A 22,983-nucleotide genomic window follows, 5' to 3' on the forward strand; every position below is an offset into this window, starting at 1 on the left:
AAAATAATCATTTCATACAAATTAATATGCTATTTCTAAAATAATCATTACATACAAATTTATATGCTATTTCGAAAATAATCATTACATACAAATTAATATGCTATTTCGAAAATAATCATTCCATACAAATTAATATGCTATTTCGAAAATAATCATTCCATACAAATTAATATGCTATTTCGAAGATGGACGTGACAGATAAAAAGACGTGCTATTTACAAGTGAGCATGACAACCAAGTGAGAATTTTATTTCGAAAAAAAGAAATTTCATTTGTAATTTTAGGCATAAGTCTAAAATGAATCAAATCAATAAGAATCAAATCGTAAAAGCGGCAGACAAACCGACGATTACTGATAATCTCCGCATCTTAGAGAAATGGTCGCACACCTTTAAATTAAGATGTGTTAATACGATCAGCACGATTAAAAAAAAACAAAAGCCAGGGTTGTATTAGACTTTAGTGTGACCGACACACAAACAAGCTAATACATATTAACGGTAACAGTAAAACGAGAATGGCATTCGAAACATGTGCGGCAGTTGTAAGAGATCAGTAAGAATTACTATTTAAACCTGAAACCGGAAGGACGAGCGTATCTAAAATACGTTGTGCTATTCTGTTTGTGTATTGGGAGAATATTGAAACTAGAACAACAGTGTGACCGACCGAGCAAGCTTCAAAATCATACGTTGGTACGTTGTCGCTTTCATCTAGCAAGGTTCTTCGATTATCCCATACTGAAGCTCGCATCAAAAATCGATTTCCTATCCAAAATCACTTCAGTAATTGATAATAGTTCAATTATAGAAGTTACTAAATATGTGCGCAATTAGAATTCGAATTATTCGTGCCACATCAGGCATTTAAGGACTAGTCTGACCCCGATTTAAGAGTTGTAGGAGTAGAATAGATCATATTTAGAAGTTTCAATTTTGCATATTGTATTAACCCTCAGTAGGCCCTGTCGGTGGGGCATTAGAATACGCCGACTGCCCATCTGCAGAGGGTAAAATTCCCTCAATGAGGGTCCTGGATATGACCTTAAACTATATCCAGAGGTGAAGCCTAATCATATGGGCTTTGGGGAGTGTGGAGCCACCTTTTAATTACCATTGCTCCCAGGTCCACTCTGACCCGGACTGGTAGTACCTGTTAGGGTCCCAACTATGGGTTAAATAAAAACCGCCGTGAAAACAACAAATATATTCTATTAAAAAAAATTCTTCCGAATCTTTGGACTCGGCATTAAATAACCCGAAAAGTGTTGATATGCCGTAAAACAAAACCCAACCAAGCAACCCTCAGTAATTAATGAAACATAATGTAGAAAATTGCAGTTTAATGTGGGTAATACAGTTCTTGCTCTCTCTTTCTCATCCTCTCTCTCTCTCTCTAGGGAGAGAGGTAGAGGTAGAAATATAGAGAAAGGTAGACAGAGAGATAGACAGATATTGTATTTGGAAGGGGACAGATCCAGAAGGGTGGTTGAATCGCAGAAAATGCTTCAAGCCGTCATGAATTAGGTTTTGAAAATAGCACAAATATACGAATCTGAAACTGCGCAATATTTAAAAGCCATTATTTTTCATATTATAAAGTATTCCTCAATGTCTTAGTCAGATTGTATTAAAATTACACAAAGATATCATCAAATATTAAGAATCTTGGTCAGTCAGTTTTTGAACACCCTGTATATATATATATATATATATATATATATATATATATATATATATATATATATATATATATATATATATATATATTACTCCGATGAGATCAGCCAACAGTTTAGGGAAAAGCTTTAATACGTCTTGCCAAACAATAATTTACACTCAGAATTTACAAGCAGATCAGCTTTGCCAAGTCGTAAAATACGCATACATGTCATATTTCATTCCATACAGATTTCTTATTTATTAATATAGAGCTAACTCTGTTACAGGAAAAAAAGGCTGCCCCCTTCCCATGTAAATAAGAAGAACATTAGATAATTGAAAATAATATTAGGATGAGCCGAGACTCGAAACTTGTAAGCAAGGTTCTGAAATTGGACTGTTAGAATTTAAAACCCCACAATTTTAATGAACCACTGTTCTGCCAGATCAAACATACCCATTCATGTGTCTCGATAGTCTTCTATGATTATATGCAATCAGTTTTTTAAAATAGTCAACCATATAGGAGCCTATTCGTGACCAGACACATACCCACATACACAAACAAACATTCAGCTTTATATTATATATATATATATATATATGTGTGTGTGTGTGTGTGTGTGTGTGTGTGTGTGTGTGTGTGTCAGATCGATTACCATGGAAAACAATTTTCAGAGGAAAATTAAAGCTCACTCTCTAAACTTCTAAATACCTATTTCATCTTATTTCATAATATGTAAAAAAAAATAAATTGGCAGTTCAAAGTACTTTATACTGTGAGATATTGTCGGTTAAAAAACAACTTAGAAATGTGCTCTGAATATTCATTGATGCATGTATGTGTATATTTATGTCTTAGTCTTACACTAGCGCGGGTGTCTGCCCCTCTTTGCCTGGTCAAAAGATATGTTTAAATATAATATTTTAATTCGCCCAGAGTTCGTATGTATTATTATAAAGCCGTGATTTTAAAAGTAAAAACAAAGTATTTTGGTTCTATTAGCTAGAATTGAAACCGAAATCAAAACTGTAGTATTCAAAGCTGATGACGTTACCACAGTAGCAACATGACAAGAATATGAACTGATTAAAATAAACTAAGATGAACATGCAACATATATAACGATTTTTATTTAAATTTTGTTCCCTTTTTGACCTCTTAAAAACTATTTTAACCAGGTAAAGATTCATAGAAGGGTCCATAAAAAATCGAATCATTGGAGGCCCCTATCGCCGCACAGAGAATTTTAGTTTCGGAAAAGATAGAGTTAGATAATATGGAGACAGACAGAAATACATATTGAGTTTTATAAATTTGATAAGTTATAGCTACTGAACTACTTGTTATTGTTGAGGTTTTCCATAATCTCTAGTTATATTGACGCGAATATGTGTCTATGTCGTCAGAATCATCAATAAGCTGATAGGTCATTCGATAAGAAATAGTCGATAACATTGATTATAAACTCATTCCGACTTCGTGTCGCCAACAACCTTAATAAGGCCTGACATATTTCACATTTTTAGTAACGCAATTAGTGAATGTTTCCATAATCGCACCCAACATCTCTCCTCTCTTTACTTCTATTCCATTCTCTTCCCCGCGTTCCTTTCTCTTTTTCTATCCCTTTCACTATCTTTTTTTATCCTCTCTTTCTCTGCTTTTGTATGTATTTCTTTATCGATAAATAATATCGATATAGTCTCGTTGGTCTATCACAGACGCGATCACCTTTCATTTAGCCGAAATCTTTAGCAGCTCGAGTCACGGTGACGTCATTGTCTTTCTGACAATAAGATCTTTGAATGCGTGTTCATTAAACGAAGTGATTATTTACTCTAACAACTGTCACATACAGTCATACATACATAGACAACAATACAATGATAGCCTTAGCTTGCGGAAGATTATGTCGCACTGGAAAACGCACAGCTTTGTAAATATGGCGAAGAGGAGTTGACATACTATTGACCTACTTGTTCACAAGATAACACATTAGAAATATCATATCGCAAGTTATTTAATTTAAGTTATATATCAGTGTATCATTGTTTTTGCTCGATGGTCACCTTTTACGGCATATCACGCTGACACACCGTTTCTCGTTAAATCACCGGTTAAGCAATATTGAACCTGGTAAGTACCAGATTTTGACCAATTTGGGAATCTTATGTGCTGTATATGACAGTCGAAACTTCTATGCAAGAGATACAAAAGCCTAACATCGTCATCTCCTCTAACGAGGATATGCATGCGACTGGGTACCGCTTATGTATTTCATACTCCCATGGAACTTCTTCTCTTTAAGGTATCCGGTTAAAATCGCATAGTATTAGTGCCGGTTTTATTTTTTTCCAGACGTCGTTATTGTTGTTATCCTGGGTTTTATTGATGCTTACTTAATATTGTTCTGAAGAAAGAGACTGATTATTTAATGTTTTTTATCATATGGCATAACTGATATAAACATCGTCTAGAATCAGGTGTAAACGACTTTGAGAGTGGGAGAGAAAGGGAAGAGAAAAGGGGAAGAAATAATACTTGTTAAATAAGAGTGAGCGCGAAAAGACATAATGCGAGAACGTGAGCGAGGAAGGAGTGACCGACAGAATGATAAAAGAGAGAGAAAAGGAGGAGAAAAGGAGGAGAAAAGAAGGAAGGAACGGAAGAAATCAATAGAGAAAGTAAGAAACAAGAGCAAAAACAATAACGATAATTAGAAAAGGAAATAAAAAAAATGATAATAAGACATTAATTAATGACAATGACTTCAATACATCGAACTCTTACTTATTTATTCCTCAAATATATCATAGCTTTTCGAACTAGTCTACCCTACTATTCAATGTATAAATAGATCAGCAAAAAAATTATAGAACAATAAAAAAAAGTGTGACAAATAAAACGAGGTGGTCGGAGATGAACGATATTAAAGTTATTTCTGTTAAATATCATTGAATGTAAGTCGGGTTTTGCTCGGAGATAACTTTTATAGACGTCGGTATTGTGTGTTTTTCCTGATTCAATTGATTCTTACTGAACATTGTTTTGATGGAAGAAGCTGATTTTATAACGTTTGTATCCTATTACATGACTGATATAAACATCGTCTAGAATCAGCTGTAAACAATTTTGAGAGTAAGAGAGAAAGGAAAATGAATAAAAATGTGCTAGTTAAATGAGGGTGAGCGCGAAAAGAGAGTATGCGAGAACGTACTCGGGGGAGAAGTGAACAACGCCATGACAGTGAAAGAATGAAAGATGTGAAAGAAGAGGAAGAAATCGATACAATGACAGATTTTCTTTCTGAAAATTTTCCTGCACCCAAAACGCAGGATTTTGTAAATATGGCGACTAGAAAGTGAAATAATATTAACCTGTCAGTTTAACAGATAATCAAGTAGAATACTCATATCTCAAAATATTTAATTTAAGGTTAAATCAATGTATCTCAGTCGGTGTTTGCTGAAAGATAACTCATATTTGAACGTCGTTGTGTTTTTCGTGATGTTTACTTAATATTCTTCCACAGAAAGGGGCTAATTATATAACGTTTGCATCATATTGCATAATGGACATAAGCATTGTCTAGAATCAGCTGTAAATAACCGTAATAGTACGAAAGGAAGGGGAGCTCAAAAACCGGGGGAAAAATAGTTAAATGTGAGTGAGCGGGAAGAGATATAACGCGATGATGTGAGCGAAGAAGGGGTTAACCACAGATTCACGGTGAGAGAGAAAACAGAGAAAACGTGAGTAGAAAGAAAGGAAAGGAAGTGAAAGAAGAAAAAGAAAGTGATATGTAAAGCAAGGAAATAGTAAAACGATAATTAAAACTTAATAATGGTGTTAAGGAACAGTCGCCTGTTCTTGTAAGTGAATAAAAATGAGATAGGAGAGTCGAGGACTCGAACCTGGGAATCTAGAGTGGAATTGAGAATTTCGATCATGAGTTAAAATAAATGATAAAGAGATGTTATTGAAAAGGAATGCGTTGTAAGTAATGTTATTGAAAAAAGAGTGTGGTGATGCAATTGTATTAATGAAATAAAATGAAATTAAAAAGGAGGTTATCTAGATACGAACAATAGAAAATGTTATGCATATTTGTAAAGTGGGTAAGGAAAATTAGGTTAGAGAAATCGGTCTTTGTAAACATGTGAGGAGCGATGCCTACTTGGACACGTGAGGTGTGTCGGGCCACGGGATCGGTATGCACGTTAGTTGGTCAGGCAATGGCGTCATGAATTCTCAATATAGGTAGAGCTTTAGACTAAGTCAGTCAGTCAGTCAGTGAGTCAGAGAGAGAGAGAGAGAGAGAGAGAGAGAGAGAAAAAGAGTCAGTAAGCCCGGGACAGGGTAGGATAGACGGAGCTGACATCCGCCTTGGAAGCTAGTGAGAAGAGGGAAATCATGTAGAGACTTTGAATTCCTTGAGGCAAAGCCATTGACTGGTCGAAATGAAATAAACGAACATCACCATATTTAATAACTGTCGTCTTCGCGTTATGCCATTCAACAACAAAGGTATTGTGAAGTTGTATTATAAAAACTTTGTGTATAAACTCATCTAAGAATGTGCCTCTATCATCTTAAGAATGCGTGTCCCCTTCAGCTATTATAAATATTGAATGCTACTTCATTAAGATAAAAGACTGGAATCCTCATCTCAAAAATATATGTGTTAAAGAAAATAATGTTTATAGAAACACTCCCGGAACTGTCAAACTGTATAAATGTCAATATCTCTATTAATCTATCTCTCTATGTAAATCCCCTCTAAAAGTGTATTACATGCCACCGTCTCTCCTTTTAAATATACCCCCCTCTCTCTCTCTCTCTCTCTCTCTCTCTCTCTCTCTCTAATATGAACACACCAATATGAACAACAATACATATATAATTCATCCCTTCTAAAATAACAGCACTACATAACAATGGGGAGAGAGAGAGAGAGAGAGAGAGAGAGAGAGAACCGTTTCTTTTTCACTCGGTTTTGCTCGAAGCTCACCCCTTTTCGGACGTCGTTAGATTCTTTTTCTTGGATGCAATTGCTGCTTACTTAATATTGTTCTGAAGAAAGAAGCTGATTTCATAACGTGTGTATCATATTACATAACTAATATAAACGTCATCTAGAATCAGCTGTAAACAACATTGGGAGAAGGGGAGAAAGGGATGAGACAACGAGGAAAAAGAATAAAATAGTTAAATGAGAGTGGGCGCAAAAAGAGAGAATGCAAGAAAGTGAGAGAAGAAGGAGACATAGGATGAAATTCAGTGAAAGAGAGAGAGAGAGAGAGGGAGAGAGAGAAATCAGTACAAAGGAGAGAGAGAGAGGAAGTGAAAGAGGACAAATTAAGAGATAGAGAAAGAAAGAAAAACTGAAGATGAAGAAAGATAAATATGAGATAAAAAATGGCGGAGAGAGAAAATGGTGGAGAAGGAAAAAAATGGCGGAGAGAGAAAAAAACGTCCCTTTTTTAAAAGACATCTTGTTCAATACATCGCACACTTACATATTTATTACCCCAATATACCACAATTTTTAGAACAAGTCTGTCCTATACATTATATAAATATACCAGGAAGATTTAAAAAAAAAGCAATCAATAAAAGGACAGTGAAAAAAATGAAATGAGAAAGACCGAGGTTAGCGGAGAATGAGGATAGGAAATAAAGAATAAAATCTCGATCGCAATTTTATGAGGATATCAAAGGTACGTGTTAGTAGATGTGACTGTTTATTTTGATAATATCTATGTTGTCCATTCTTTGAATTATTTGAGCGATATTCTCTCACATATTCTGTATCAAAGTTATTACATTAAGCCAATGGTTCTCAACTTGGGACCATGTGGACCCCCATGGTACATGTAACGTTTATATCGGTTCAGTCGTCCTTCAAGATAAACCGTTGATATATGTTATTTGGTTTTCTTTGCATCACTGAAAAATAAAATAATTATAAGGGTTCGCCAAAATACATTAAAAAGAAAAGAAAGCCATGATTATAAAAAGGTTGAGAACCATTGCATTAGACAATGGTGGACAATCCCGCAGTCTCCACAGTGAAATAATTTGCATGTCTTTTTTTACCCGGGGTTACCTTGACAACATCTAAAGGTTAAGAGGAAGAAGACAATACAAATATTTATTCTTTGTGGTTTCCGCTATGCTGGGTTTAAGAAACCCACTCAACATCATCATTAATAATCATCAGGTTGTTGATAAAACGTTGTCGTTAATCTCCTTCAATGGCCTTGTTATATTTTTAAAACTAGACCCCAATACGTTGTGTTTTAACAGTCGCAAAACAAATATAAAAGGGAATTTGACTGAGAGTTTTTTTTAAATTGAAATAAAATGGCATTTCTTTCCGGTACTTTCCAATACCTAATTCACTCCTCTTTTTAAAGTTTCTCAGTTCGCACTATGATTTAAAAAAAAACAAACAAATTTTGCTGCATCGAACATGTGTTTTTCTTCGCATCTATAAACATGTCTTCTCGCGTTGTTGCCACGTTAAATCTAAATCTCTCTCACTAGCCAGTCTTCGCCTGATTGTCCCGTACCGCGTTTTTTGTTTTTTTTTAATGTTTCTTTTTCTTTCTGCTGCTATGTCTTCAGCCTGCTCAATAGTACACGGTCGTCCGACTATTTTATTGTTCAAAATTTGTTTTAATAATTCCCTTCGCGATGACTCGTGCTTCCACGTGGTCGCTCTCGTGGTTTCTCGCTGTCGCCGCACGCGTGATTTTCCTTTGCTTGCCGCCCACATGTCATTTTACTGTCAGCTATTCTTTTCCTTCTCTTCCTCCGCTGTGACGTCTGCTCACGGACCAACAAGGTCATTAGCATACGTGTTATACTGCTGCCGCTGCTAAAAATGCGACAACGAAGCTGTTATATACTGGAATTTATGTTCATTTAACTCTTATCCTCAAGTGACTTTCGGGCCTTGATAAGTTGTTTCACTTTAGTAAAAAAAATAAATACATGATAAAAAACATTTCCAAGTATACCTTCTCAAATCGATAAAGAATCTGAGAAAAGAACAACAATGACAGCTTTGAGAAGAAGCTGATTTGACGTTCTGTCTTTTTCCTTTCGCTGGGTTTGGGAGCTCACTGCATATCTACAGCTGAGTGTCAGTTAAACGTTTGCATAATCTTTAATCTATACATGTGAGAATGTGTGTGTGAGAAATGACACTCCTCAACCTATAAACTCAACAAATTTCTGATCTACGTACTTGTTGAGAGTTTTAAATCAGTTTACAACCGGAAAAAAGAGCCGCCAAAGGGGTCAAAATTGAAAAAAATTAGTACTTTATTTGTCAATTGTTTTACGATTTCGCATGCGCGGTCGTGAAACTAACAGCTTCGTTATGTTAAGGAAAAATTAGGTTTGAAAAGACTTTTATAGATAGTGTCAAACTGGCCTAATGGTTATCGTACTTGACTCACTATCTTTCGTCTTTTACTTCGATCTCAGCTTGAGTATTTATTGCCTACAAAAAGTTAACTGTTTTAAAAAAAATAGTTTCGAAGGAATTTGACGTTATGTTTTGTATTTCTCTTCATAATAATTATGAATTATTATTAATAATTATTAATTCATAATAACTAATAAATGTTCATTGTATAAAATATAACGGTTATACGTATTTTAAGACCGGGGAACGCCGAACAGGCAGTTAGTATTATAATATACTGTTACCCACGAAAACATTTCTTGTTTAAACTAATAACTTTTGCTGAAGCCATATTTGCAATTGAATTAAAGTTGAACGCAGTATAACGCGACAGATATACAGAAACAAATCATTTTTTTCAGCGACGGACATTGAGATGTGTGAGACTAGCTGCCATTATAGTAATTCGATTACTCTTTAAATGATCGATATATTTTTATAATCGACCAACTATTTAAGAGACATGAATCATAATAATGATTGATTTGCTACCAAACCAAACTATGACAGGACAAAATTACTTGCAGCAAAAAAAAAAAAATGTTTTAAAAAATACCAATTATTTTTTGTCATGTCGAAGAGTTTAACTGATATTTATTTTCTGTTGGTGTTCCGTTGATTTGATATTCTGCCAGTCTCATTTGTATCTGGCGGGTTTAATCTATTATACACACATGTCGTTGTTGTGAGATAATCTATTTAGTCGACTTACGCCTGTCAAATGTCATTTTTGACCACTTAGTAGTTTTTTGAACCGGCTAAAACCCGTAAATCAATGGTCGACAAAAGTGCAATAATTTGACCAGCCTCGCGCCGTTCTGTGACCTTAGTTGCGGAGAAGATTCGTTTTGAAAAATTGAGACGTACATTCACAGATTGTGAGTTTTATTTATTAAATAACAGTATTTTTTTTTTTAATTTTTTATTGGAATTCGATGAGATTATCAATTTGTTTATTTATTTATTTATGTATTTATTTGCGGACTGTAATCCTCATCTTCATAGTTTTTTATCACGTCTTTGGCCAACTAATCCTCTGATTAGCTTTGGCTACGATTGAAACCTCTATCTTCAGACAATGCTCACCTGGAACCGTGGATAGAGTGGATAGTTCAATTTCCACGTTTCCAGATTAGCATTGTCTGAAGACAGCGATTTCAGTCCTACCATAAGCCGGCCAGATTGTTAGTTGGCCAAAAACGTTGTGAGACGACAACTATGGTAGACAGTAATTACTGAGGATACAGTAAATAAACTGAGCATTTCTATCGAGTCGCGGTAAACCACCTGAGGAAGGCCAGAGTACTAGTTAGCCTTAACGTCATGGAACAGCAGCTGAAGATGAGGATAGCAGTCGGCAAATAAATAAGTATATATAGACATTTTCCACGTTTAAGTTTTTATCTAGTTCGATTTGCTGTGATGTTTTCACCAAAACTTAAAAATGAATAATAACTAAGTTTTTATTTCGTTTGCAGGTAGTATGGATGGATAGCAAATTAGCATTGTTGACCCTCGAAAATCGCCGGATCATCGCTGATGTACGGGTGAGCGTCGAACGGCCGTACGTGGCCAATTGGAACTTGCATATACGAGATGTGACATCCGATGATCAAGGATTATATATGTGTCAGATAAATACAGACCCCGTGAAAATTAAGCAGGTGGTGTTATACGTACAAGGTAAGTACTAAATAAATTAACTATCTATTATTATTATAATTATACCATTACCTCCACAGGTGTGTGAGGTTTTACACTTTTTCCCCCATCAAGAGCGTGCTAGTGGGAGTGGGGATAGTCAAATAGTCACTCAGATGGAAAGCGCCTGGTAAGGATGTTTGCTGATCCAAGCAGAACTGACTTCTGGAGAACTATGATATTGTATCTGATTCCCAAGGAGTTCAGCTGTTTCATAACATCATTAGTAATTTGTCCAAGCACATAAATGATTATTGGCACGATGGAAGTTTACTTATTTCCCAATCCAGCAATCTCCGCCTTCAGTTTCTGATAGTTCTGTAGTTTCTCATTGTTCTTGCCTGTTACGTTAATTTTGTTTAGCCAAGCCACATCACTAATTTGGAATTCATTGGTCTATTTGTTCTTAACTACAATATCTCTTGCTCACAATGAATAATGAACTCCAGAGAATCTTAACGTCGTCATTTTCTACTACGCCTTCTGGGTGATGTTGGTACTATTAGTTCGCCACCTGGATTCTACACTTTTGGCACAAACTTTAGTGCAGATTTGTACAAACTTTGTGATGGCTACGTATGCAATTTTTTGAGCAAGTATAGGACACGCACTAACACTATGTGACACTGTTTCAAAAGGTATACCACACAACCTGCATTACACAGAAAAGATCTTCTCATAGATGTTTTATTTATTGCATTTGTATTTAGTGCCGGTTCATGAGCATTAAATATAAGAGTTTCTGTTTCTCTTTTGTGGAAACTTAAAAAAAAAACTCACGTAACATGACATTTCTGTGCCTTAATATCTCGCTCAAACTGACCATGAGTCAAATTTTTGCTTAAGATTTTTCCTTGTACTACTGCTTATCTTCCAATGAATCTTTATCTAGCTCTTCCTCTTTCGTCGCTGCTCCGAGAACAACTTCAGGACTGTTAGCCAAGTAGTGGTAAACACTTCTAAGCTTTTCGCCGACACATTTGACAATCGCAACCGGCCCTCTTCCTCTTTATTTTCTTGTGATATCCGGCTCAGATGCATAAGTGTTTGGGTGCAGTACTCCATACTTGACTAACGATTTCCATGTAACAAGCTTTTTCATTTCTGCTCGTGTCCATCCTACAAAAGCTGCACTGTATCGAATTACAGCAACAGCCCATGAATTTATGGCTGAGAACAATTCAGTCTGGATTTCAGGAGCAGTTTGAGTCTCCTCATATATACCTCTTTTATTTCATTGCAAAGCATCGTATCAAGTTTAAGCACACCCAAGAATTTGTAGTCTTCGGCATCACGATCTCTTAATTTTTTACTACTTGGCAAAATGGTGCTTTTAATATCTCCTCTATTTCTTCGTTAAAGACCAACTACTGCACATTTTGAAATTACAAACTCCATGCCTTCACTTCTCCGTTGTACAGTTTGAACCAGAGATTAAATTACTGTTATTATTATTATTATTATTATTATTATTAGTAGTAGTAGTAGTAGTAGTAGTAGTAGTAGTAGTACTATTATTATTATTATAATTACTACTATTATTATTATTGCAATTATTATTAATATTATCATTTTTATTAATGTAAATATTTTTATTATTATTATTATTATTATTATTGCTATTATTATTTTTTATTTTTTTATTATTATTATTATTATTATTACTATTATTATTACTAATGCTATTATTATTACAATTATTATTATTATTACTATTGTTATTACTATTATTATTATTATTATTATTATTATTATTATTACAAGGGGAGCCTGTGGAAATTTGACAAGGGGATTCATGTATATGTTATATATTGATGTTAGCATACTGTAGATATTCAGTGTAAATGAAAAAAGCTTGGATATTATTGAAGCTGTTTTGTTAAAATTAAAACTAAGCGAATGTCCGGCAAAAACTTGAAGATTTCTTTATATTATTATAGAGTTATTTTGTATATATTATACAGTTGCAATTTCAATATATATATATATATATATATATATATATATATATATATATATATATATATATATATCCGTATGACTTGGGTGCTTTTTCTGTAACTGAAACGAAAAGAAAAACCCATTAATATATATATATATATATATATATATATATATATATATATATATATATATATATATATATATATATATATATATATATATAGCGCATAAGCCTGACGAATCCTATAGTTGGATGAAACGCAGAATATTCAGTGTAGCTTAATCGCCATATATATTTTATAAATTACTATATATATATATATATATATACATATATATATATATATATATATATACATATATATATATATATATATATATATATATATATATATATAACTTTTATAATGCCCGAAACAAAAACTTATAAAGAATTTTTATAAAGTTATTTATTAAAACGTAGATGGCTTAAGTGCAATCAAGTATAATCGAAAACAAAACGAAAACGTAGGAAAAGATCTTGGTAAAGTTATTTATGACAAGCAATGGAAGTACATAAAAATTAAACGAACCGGATGTAAGCGTGACACAGAAAATTACACACACGCTATTGTATTAAGATGCATATTTTATTATTACTATTATTATTACTATTACTATTATTATTATTATTATTATTATTATTATTATTATTATCAATGTCATTATCATTATCATAATTATCATTTTTATTAATTTTATTATCATTAATATTATTATGATTATTTATATTATTATTAATGTTATTTTCATTATCATTATCATTATAATTACTATTATTATTATTATCTTTATTATTTTTAATATTTTTATTAGTTTTATTATTATTATTACTTTCATTATTATTATTATTATTATTATTATTATTATTATTATTATTATTATTATTATTACGTATTCTCACACAGCCCATTATCAGAGGTTAGCCTCTACCGACCAACTGTAGGCTTCCGTATGGACTGGGTGCCAACAGATCTCCTCATATTTCTAGTACTGCACTTTTTCAATAGCACCCACAAATGAAATAGCGTTAGTTTAAAATTTGTTCACCGTTGATTACTCGGTGGCAGCAAGTTTTTCTTAAATTCTCACCTGTTTTCACAATTACCGTCTGTTGTATAGTCACAGTCATCCCTTGATTCCAATTTCTCTTAGTATTTTATCCATATTCTGCGAACTGTTCTTGTATATTGATTTTTTTAAATATTACCCATTTCCATTAGTTTTCTGGTAAGTTCAGCAAATCGGTTTCTTTTTTGTGTATTTTTATCTTGATTTGGATTTGTAATCTGATGTTATTTAATTTGTTTCATTTACTTTGATAAAACACTTTTCTTTGGTGTATCATTCATAAGTTTGAAATATCATTTAATTATCTGCCATGTGTAAGCCTTAAATTTCATCAGTGATGTTAAGGTTCAAATGAGCTTACATATCCATGTAAGGTATCTTACATAAGTTCTTCTGGAGGGTGAGTTCTTATCTGTTAATAGTTTATTTGGAAGACAAGTGCTAAAAATACCATGCGATATTTCTTGTTTTGATCAGGCTATTGTTCTCATATTGAGTGTTATTTGTACAACGTCTTGGTCCGTTTAGCCTTCGACCTTCGTCACGCATGTTTGTCCTTATCTTGGAAAAGGAAGGACAGAAGGTCCTAGTTCCGGACATGGTTTTGTATTCTTGTAGTTGTTTTTGTTTTGTTTATTGACCATGGTTTTGTATGTGTAAATAAATTAGTTGACTAAGGGGGATCAACTCTAATAAAGTTCGACAGGGGATTATCTTCCTTTTATAATTATCGAACTTTATAAAGTTGCCTTCTCTCTGTCGACTAATTTTTTATACACTTATGATACCACGCCCCCCTATAAAAACATCTCGTTGAACACAAACCTACCTAGGGAGCCAGTAAGTTCTCAAAACAATAGAAACAATCAGCCCTCGTCTAAAAAAAATCAGCATTGTAAAATCATGCTAACTTGCGAGATTTCAGTATAACGTATTGAATTGCATCAGGGATATTGTTGTATGTAGGATTATTAATTGGAAATCTTCTCTGATTTCTCAAACTTTAAAATAAATTATCTTTTTAGTCAGATTTTGGGAGTAAAGTGAAATGTGTTTAGTTTGACAGAATTACGTTTGAAATTTCATTGGATTTTATCTATAACGATAAAGAAAAAATATACTTCATTTGTTTTGTTACACTTACTTTAAAAATGGTGTGTGTTTTTTATAGTTTGTCAGGATAAATTGTGTGATAACATTTTTAGGCCGGAATCTTGAAGTTTGAAAGGTAATGATATTTGCTCTGTAACAGGTAAGTCTAGAATACCAGCTGTATCTATCTGTCATGGTTAAGTCTAATCAGGTTCTGGTCTTTAAAATTCAATTTAAATATACTTTCCTCTCGTCTGCCACGTTTTATATTTTAAAAATATTTTTATTTTATTTTAAATAAAATTTGATTTATGCTGGAAGGATGAGGTATGAAACTTTCTCTCACATTCTGAAGTTTGATAAATCTCTTTTCTTCTGTCACCCTGGAATTTTAAATTGCATTTTAATCATCGGGAAAAGGGCGCATCTTAAAAAACATATATGTGCGAACTGAGGCGGTGAAGAAGAACGCACATCAAATGAAGAAAATTGCTTAAACGGGTAAAAGCGTTTCAAGCGGAAGTGTACGTGGGAACTGCCGCGGCGGTCCACACATGGTTGTGATTCAAGCGCATTAATCGCTAAGACTAGCAGACTAATTCTCATTTCGAAAATGCGAAACAAACTACACGTTACATTATTTAAATGCATTTTTTGTTTTTGAAAGAAGCAACTCTTCTTGCCTAGTGAAAAATATATTCACAGAAGACGTCATCAAACATACACATGCGTACATAAACACATACACACATTTTGTGTTTGCGTTTATGTATCAAATATAACGAATAATCGTTGACGATCTGGTTTCCGTTAGATCACCGACGTTAAGCAATGTTGAGCCCGGTAATACTCAAATGGGTAACCATTTGAGTATTACCACGTGCCGTATGTGCTCTCTGCGTATCTCAGCATTGTCTCCAGTTGTCTCAGAAATCTCCTTGCAACTGAACTAAAGCAGTGTCGATTCAAGGGAGGTATGATTGGAGATTGCGCAACACTTACCTCACAATTTCACTTTTAGTTGGTATATGGTATTCGAGACTGAACTGAGGGCAACAATCAATATATTGGTGTATTTATAAAAACAGGGAAAATTTCTAAAGAACAAACCAAAACAATAATTAAAATTAGTACGACTGATTGCAGAAAACACTAAAATTTTGTTTTGAATTATTTAAATTCTTGCACAATTTTCGCTAACGCTCTAATGCTCTAAGCTATATATATATATATATATATATATATATATATATATATATATATATATATATATATATATATTGTTGGAAAATATGTTCTTATAATATATATCCATCCTTTTTTAAGAACCTCAATGTAATTACAGAGCAATATAGAGAATAAATGACAAAAAGTTATATTCCAAAATATATGATGATGCCAATCTTATAATTTATTCCTTTAATTCAGTTGACTTTTACAATTCTTGACATTATCTGTTTCGTAGCGAAAATCAATCACTTAATTATTATATCAATCAGTGAATATATATATATATATATATATATATATATATATATATATATATATATATATAGCAAAATAAAATAACAGATGAATATATTCATAGGTAGATAGATATGATTAGACGGAGCTAAGAACATGGATATTAAGAGAAAAATATACAGATATGCCTTTTGCGATTTTATCACAGACGAGTATTGAAGTTGACAGATGAAACGCGTAACTCCATCGTCCTAAAATGAAACGATGTCATAAAGCTGTCGGATTTGCCGCCCTAGGCGGGCAACAACGCTAAGAAGCTTTGCAAATCCACATTGTCTTCATGACATTAAAATAAATCCTCTGACAGGAAACGCACTCTACTTAAAAAGGTTAAACGTTACATAAACGTTGAAGAGACGAACATTGTTTTAGAAAAATTTACACCAGTCACAAATATGGTTTACATAAAACAACTCAAAGAGGTTTATCTATGCGCACATAAACGCATGCATACATAAATGCATATATATATATATATATATATATATATATATATATATATATATATATATATATATATATATTATTATTATTATTATTTAATTTTTTTTTTGTTTTTGGTTTACGTTTGTAAGAAATTCCACTATTTATATGACATTTTATTTTCCTAAATGCGAGGCGGGAATTGTTTTCCCTTTGCCCAATTTGGTACACTTAAATGGGGATATATATATATATATGTATATATATATATATTGCTTTTTAAAATGTAAATATAAAAACATTATATTTTATAAACAATATATATATATATATATGCATATATACACACACACACACACATATATATATATATATATATATATATATATATATATATATGTATATACATATAGTCTTATTTGTAGTATTCCGAAATGTACTGGGTTTATATAATTCAGTAATTGTTCATATGCCAATAAATTTTAAGCCGAAAGAGATGACTTAAACTGTTATTTTTTCCATAATATTTTACTCTCAAAGTGTTTTTTTATTCAATAAGTCTGAAGAAAGGTTGTTCTTTTGAAAATTTTCAAACGCCATAATGTCTGAATTTGTCCAAATGGTCTTGAAACAATTGTAACTTACTATGAAATATACTATTTGTGGCTATCAACGCATTCTTTGACGTCTTTTAGCGATAAATTTTTAATTTTTAGATGGAATTCTTCCCGCTTTACATATCAGCTTTTCCGATATATATATATGTATATATATATATGTATATATATATATATATATATATATATATATATATATATATATATATATATATATGCATATTGCAGCACTTGTGAGCTGTAAAACAGCGAAACAGTACTGTATGTGGATTACTTTAATGCTCCCTATCTTGGGTTGAGCATATCGGAAAAGATATATAAACTGCCATTAGCGTATTCAGCGACGCTCTTTGTGGGGCATCTTGACGGTATAAAACATCATAATTCATTACCCTCTCAGCAGCAGACGTGTAGCGCACTGGTGTGAAGCCTCGACTGTAATTTGGGCGGTCGAGTTTCGATTCTGGCTTGGGGCAGTTGCCTGTCTAGCCGCACATGAATTGTGAAACAGCTAAGCAGTACTGTATGTGGATGACTATATATATATATATATATATATATATATATATATATATATATATATATATATATATCCAGTCTTTCACGAAAAACATTATATATATATATATATATATATATATATATCCAATCTTTCATGAAAAACACCCGTCTACCTAAATCCACTATGAAAATTTTCCCCCGCTCTTTATCTGTGCCTAAATCAAAACGTGAATTCCATTAAAAAAGCTTCTTTCTTAGAACTGCACGCCTGTAGAACTCTGTTCCGTCTGCCTGCTTCCCACCTTAATACATCTTGGATGTCTTCAAGCCCAACGTTAACAAATTCCTAATGAACCGCCCCCTTAAGTAAACACTTCATTAAATTTCCACACTAACGTACTTTACTTGCAATAACCCTTGTCCCTGAGTGGGTTCTGGGCCTTGATATGTGTGACCACCGTGTAAAAAAATATATATATACTAGTCCGAGGCTCCTGGCTTTGCACATGTGTAAAATACGCTTAAATATTATATTTTATTTTGCCCAGAATTCGTATACATTATTAGAGAGTCGTTATTTGAAAAGTAAACAAAGTATTTGGATTACATCAGTAACCGAAAAGCAATCGTTAGCATTCACACCTGGTGAAATTTTCACTGTCATAATGTGACACACATATGAACTGTTAAATCTTAAAAGTAAAATTAAACTAAGATGAATATACAAAATATTTAACGATTTTTTTTCTAATTACACCCATTTTTGACCCTTAAAAAATATTTTAACTGTTTAAAGACCCATAAAAGTACGGCCCATAAAAATCCAATCATTTGATGCTTTTAGCGCTGCTCTGCGACTTTTAGTTTCGGACAGATAGAGTTTGAATACATTGAGATAGACAGACAGACAGACAGACATAGTATGTTTTATGAATTCGTTCAGATTAATCCAAAATTATTTTTTTACACATTCTATTGTAGCTCAAATTTGTGTAATTGTCACGTGCTGATAGATAGGCTATCTAAAAGATACAAAATAACGTCACGTGCTATCCAAAGAGCAGTCAAACAGAACCTGCCAACCTCAAGCCCATCATTCGAAGCGGGAAGGACCAACATCCAAATGCCATCAACGAGGCTGCAAGAACAATACTTTGCTATCAGAGCTAAGAACACCAGGATTAGTTCGACGAAAACGACCATATTATAATGTCGCTCTCGATGAAAAAAAAAAAAGGAAAGCTCGAGTTTTCAATGAACAAGATTTAAATAACCACAGGAAAGGAGCTTTACCAATCGAAGCTTCGGTAAATCCAAAACAAGTGGTTACAGCAAACTGTAAAAGACCTGTAAATCTTTACAGACAGTAGGGACTTAATTTTTTTTTTTTTTTTTTTTTTTTGCTGGTACTAAGAAAATACTTGGACCAAAACACTCCGCCGTGTGGACTCTAATGTGAGCAACCACAACCACTTTAACAGAAGAAACCGAAATACAATACACATGAGTTAAACGCTTTAACACCCTACTAAATAGAGACTCCTCAGCCCATCAGAACATCCTCATAGACGTGCAACAGTATCAACCTTACCTACGGATATCTCTTAGTCAATTTTCGAAAAAGTGTAGTTTTTTGGGGTTTTTTTTACATAGGCATCACCACTTATCAAGGTCAATAGGCCACTCGAGGATGAGGTTAAAGTGTGTACAGTAGGAATTAGACAATATAGTAATAGTTAGTAATGGAAATTCGATAAATTTGTAAACTTATATGGAACGGCTCATCAAAAACTTGTTTACGTTAGACTTGAAGACAACCATATTGTAGTCTGCTGGAAAGCAGGAAAACGAAAGACAATATCATAGGCGTGCAGTTCGAAGAAAGAAGCTTTGCTCATGGAATCTACGTTTAGGTTTAGGCACAGATAAAGAGTGGGGTAAATTAGTGATAGTGTTTTCTACTAGACGTGTAGTGTAGCCTTAAAACAAATGCGCAAAAGAAAAGCTGCCGGACCTTACAACATCCCTACAGAGCTACTCACACAATGGGGGGGACTAAGTGTAAAGACGTACCTTCACTCTCTCATATTAAAAGCATGGGAAGAATAACGGGCCCCCAGTGATTGGAAAGATGCTCCCCTTGTTAACATCTTCAAAAAGGGGGATAGAAGAGAATATAAGAATAATAGAGGGATTTCGCTACTATCAATAGCGGGGGAGTTCTGGGCTGTATATTTTTAAACCGGCTACAGGACGTAGCCGAAGATATGCTGCCTGAATATCACTGTGGTTTCCACCAAACAATATGAACCGTTGACCTGATTTTCTACAGTAAATATCAAAACAACAAAAACCCATATTCCTCATATTCTTAAAAGCTAAAATTATCTTCTACAGTTTGCATTTTTGGAGACTGAAATGTTTTTTTCGAGATAAGTGGCTTTTATATTAATCCTACTTTTTTATCTTTAGATTCAAATATTATAACTAAATTAAATTTCAGTATTTAATTTATATATTTATTTTCTGATTGCTTTAATTTATGCTGGCGGTTTTCTCGTCCATAAATGTTGTTTATTTATCTACCAAGTTGATCTTAAAGATAGCATAGACTCAACCATTATATTTTTCTTTCAGTCCCCACTCCTCAATTCTGCTTTCATTTTATCACGAAATTACTTATAACGTATCCAGCTGACTTTCGGAAGTCCCCCTCCATCCGCTTTTCTTTTATATCGCAAGTTTCTTAAAACGTCACTAGCTAAAGTCCAGAATATGATGACGCTTTTCTTCTAACGCTTAATTAAAAAAAAAAATGGAACGCTGTTATTGAAGCTAAAATTCTCTTCTACAGTTTGCATTTTTGGAGATGAAAATGTTTTTTTTTTTTTTTTGTCGAGATAAGTGACTTCTATATTAATCCTACTTTTTATCTTTAGGTTCAAATATCAATAACTACATTTTATTTCAGTATTTAATTTATAAATTTATTTTCTGATTGCTTTATTTAATGCTAGCTTTTTTCTCGTCCATAAATGTTGTTTATTTATCTACCAAGTTGATTGCAAAAATAGATTAGGTAATTGTATTCATTTTAAATTCGTGAGAGGGAAATCTCTCACCATAATTTCCCTTAAACACGTAAGTTGGACTTTAATTAAGTACAATACTAAATAATTTTTTCAGTGAAGGGTAGAAAACGCATTGTGGATGCGTAATCGGCAGCTCCCGTTTCTCTCGCTTCTCTTGATTTGTCCCTCAGTCCTCATTTTTTAAATGGGTTATTTTTCTGACAAAGGGAGAGGAAAAAGCTGTATTCTAGGCTCGCAGTATTTTGCGCGAACAGTTGGCAGAGATGGCAGAAATTTTCTGTTCTATGTCTATCCTTGTAGCCATGTCACTAGTACGAGTGCTGGAGGTAAACGTTTTATCTGGGCTGACGTTATCCGCTTGATAGTCAGGGACCCGAACCTTGGATTAACAACTAAGGAGGTTGTCCTATCAGCAGGCGTAAAGTACTGGGACTAGTGTATGCCATTTAGTGAATCGATTCAGGGGCATACAATAGCTACTGGTGGGGCCTCTCGATGCCATATTAGTGGGTAATTCTTACGGCTTTACCTTATCATGTTCTAAAAAAAATTCTTCGTTACTTTTTCTCTCTTAGTTTCCCCTCTAGGCAAATCTGATGACATAGTCCACAAATTCCAAAATTCCATCATGACAAGATTCCCTACAAAAGAAAATACACGATTAAACCCGGATCACCAACTTCCAACGTAGATCCCTACTACATGTCTCCTTCTCCAACATCAGGGGTCTAAGTTCTAAACTTCTAGAGGTTGAAATCCAATTACAGGAGACTAAATCAGACCTTTTATTTTTAAGTCAAACTGGCATTGGACAGCCTATTTCTCTAGATGAGTTCGCAATTATAGGATACTCTAACTTAAATTCTAAATCTGACTCCCAATATCGCCAGGGGCATGAAATATGTGCCTATATAAAAGATGGCTTCCCATGTGGTAGAGACATCTCCAGAGAAGATCCTAACTTACCTTATATATGCTTCCAGGTTGCACTAGCTCACATTACTGCATTTATATTTACTCTCTATCGCCTCCATAATAGCGGAGTTACTGTCTTTAAAAGCATATCTTAGAAAAAGACCAAGTCCTATCTGTTTATTCTTCAACTAACCTTACGTATGTGGAGACTTCAATGTTCACAACATGGAATTGTTGACCCACTCAAACAAGACCGATGATGAGGGGAGGTTCTGTCATGATTTCTCCATTGATTATGACCTCACTCAGATTGTTCACGAATGCACCCGTGTGCCCGACAATGACGGCCAGTATGCGAGTCTAGACTTTTTTCTCACAACTTGCCCTGAACTATGTTCAGTTTCTGTTCTGTCTCCTCTTGGATCTTCCGACCGCACTGTTGTATGAAATAAGATAAAAATGAAATATAATAAGTCCCCAGACGTCGATACACAAATGCTGACTGGGAAAGCTTCCGTACATTTATATCGGATCTACCTCTGCGTTCCCTGTTTAAAAAGGGTGTGTCCTTTATAGTATCAGACCTGTCGGAATGGTTAATTGTAGGTATATACCGTTTCATATCATCGACAAAGTTCCAGCAAAAACCTAACAGTCAGAATGTGCTGCTGCCATTACGCTAAGAAATCACTTTTCCACTGCTTCCAACGTAATAGATGTATGGAAACTAAAGCCGCTTTCAATACTGACAGTAACTATTGTAAGAAAGTAATAAAGAATGCAGGAGAGTTGTATGCGAAGTCCGTCAAGTCAAAAGTAGCTGAGCAGCGGCTTTGTTCCTACCAGTTTTGGCAAATAGCGAACAGAATCCTGAACAGAAGCGTGTGCTCTATCCCAACTAGCATCAATGGACCTGAGG

General features: G+C 33.6%; 1 protein-coding gene across 1 annotated transcript in view; it reads left to right on the forward strand.

Moving 5' to 3' along the window:
* LOC145259584 (protein amalgam-like) overlaps positions 1 to 22,983 on the forward strand; it is a 987,333-nt gene that overhangs the window by 301,797 nt on the left and 662,553 nt on the right. The window contains exon 4 of the mRNA XM_080117238.1: positions 10,624 to 10,828. Within this exon, the coding sequence (XP_079973364.1) occupies positions 10,624 to 10,828 (205 nt within the window). The remainder of the gene's footprint in view (positions 1 to 10,623; positions 10,829 to 22,983) is intronic.

The sequence above is a fragment of the Euprymna scolopes genome, chromosome 35 (assembly GCF_053919585.1).
Source record: "Euprymna scolopes isolate OS-2025 chromosome 35, ASM5391958v1, whole genome shotgun sequence".
Lineage (NCBI taxonomy): Eukaryota > Metazoa > Mollusca > Cephalopoda > Sepiida > Sepiolidae > Euprymna > Euprymna scolopes.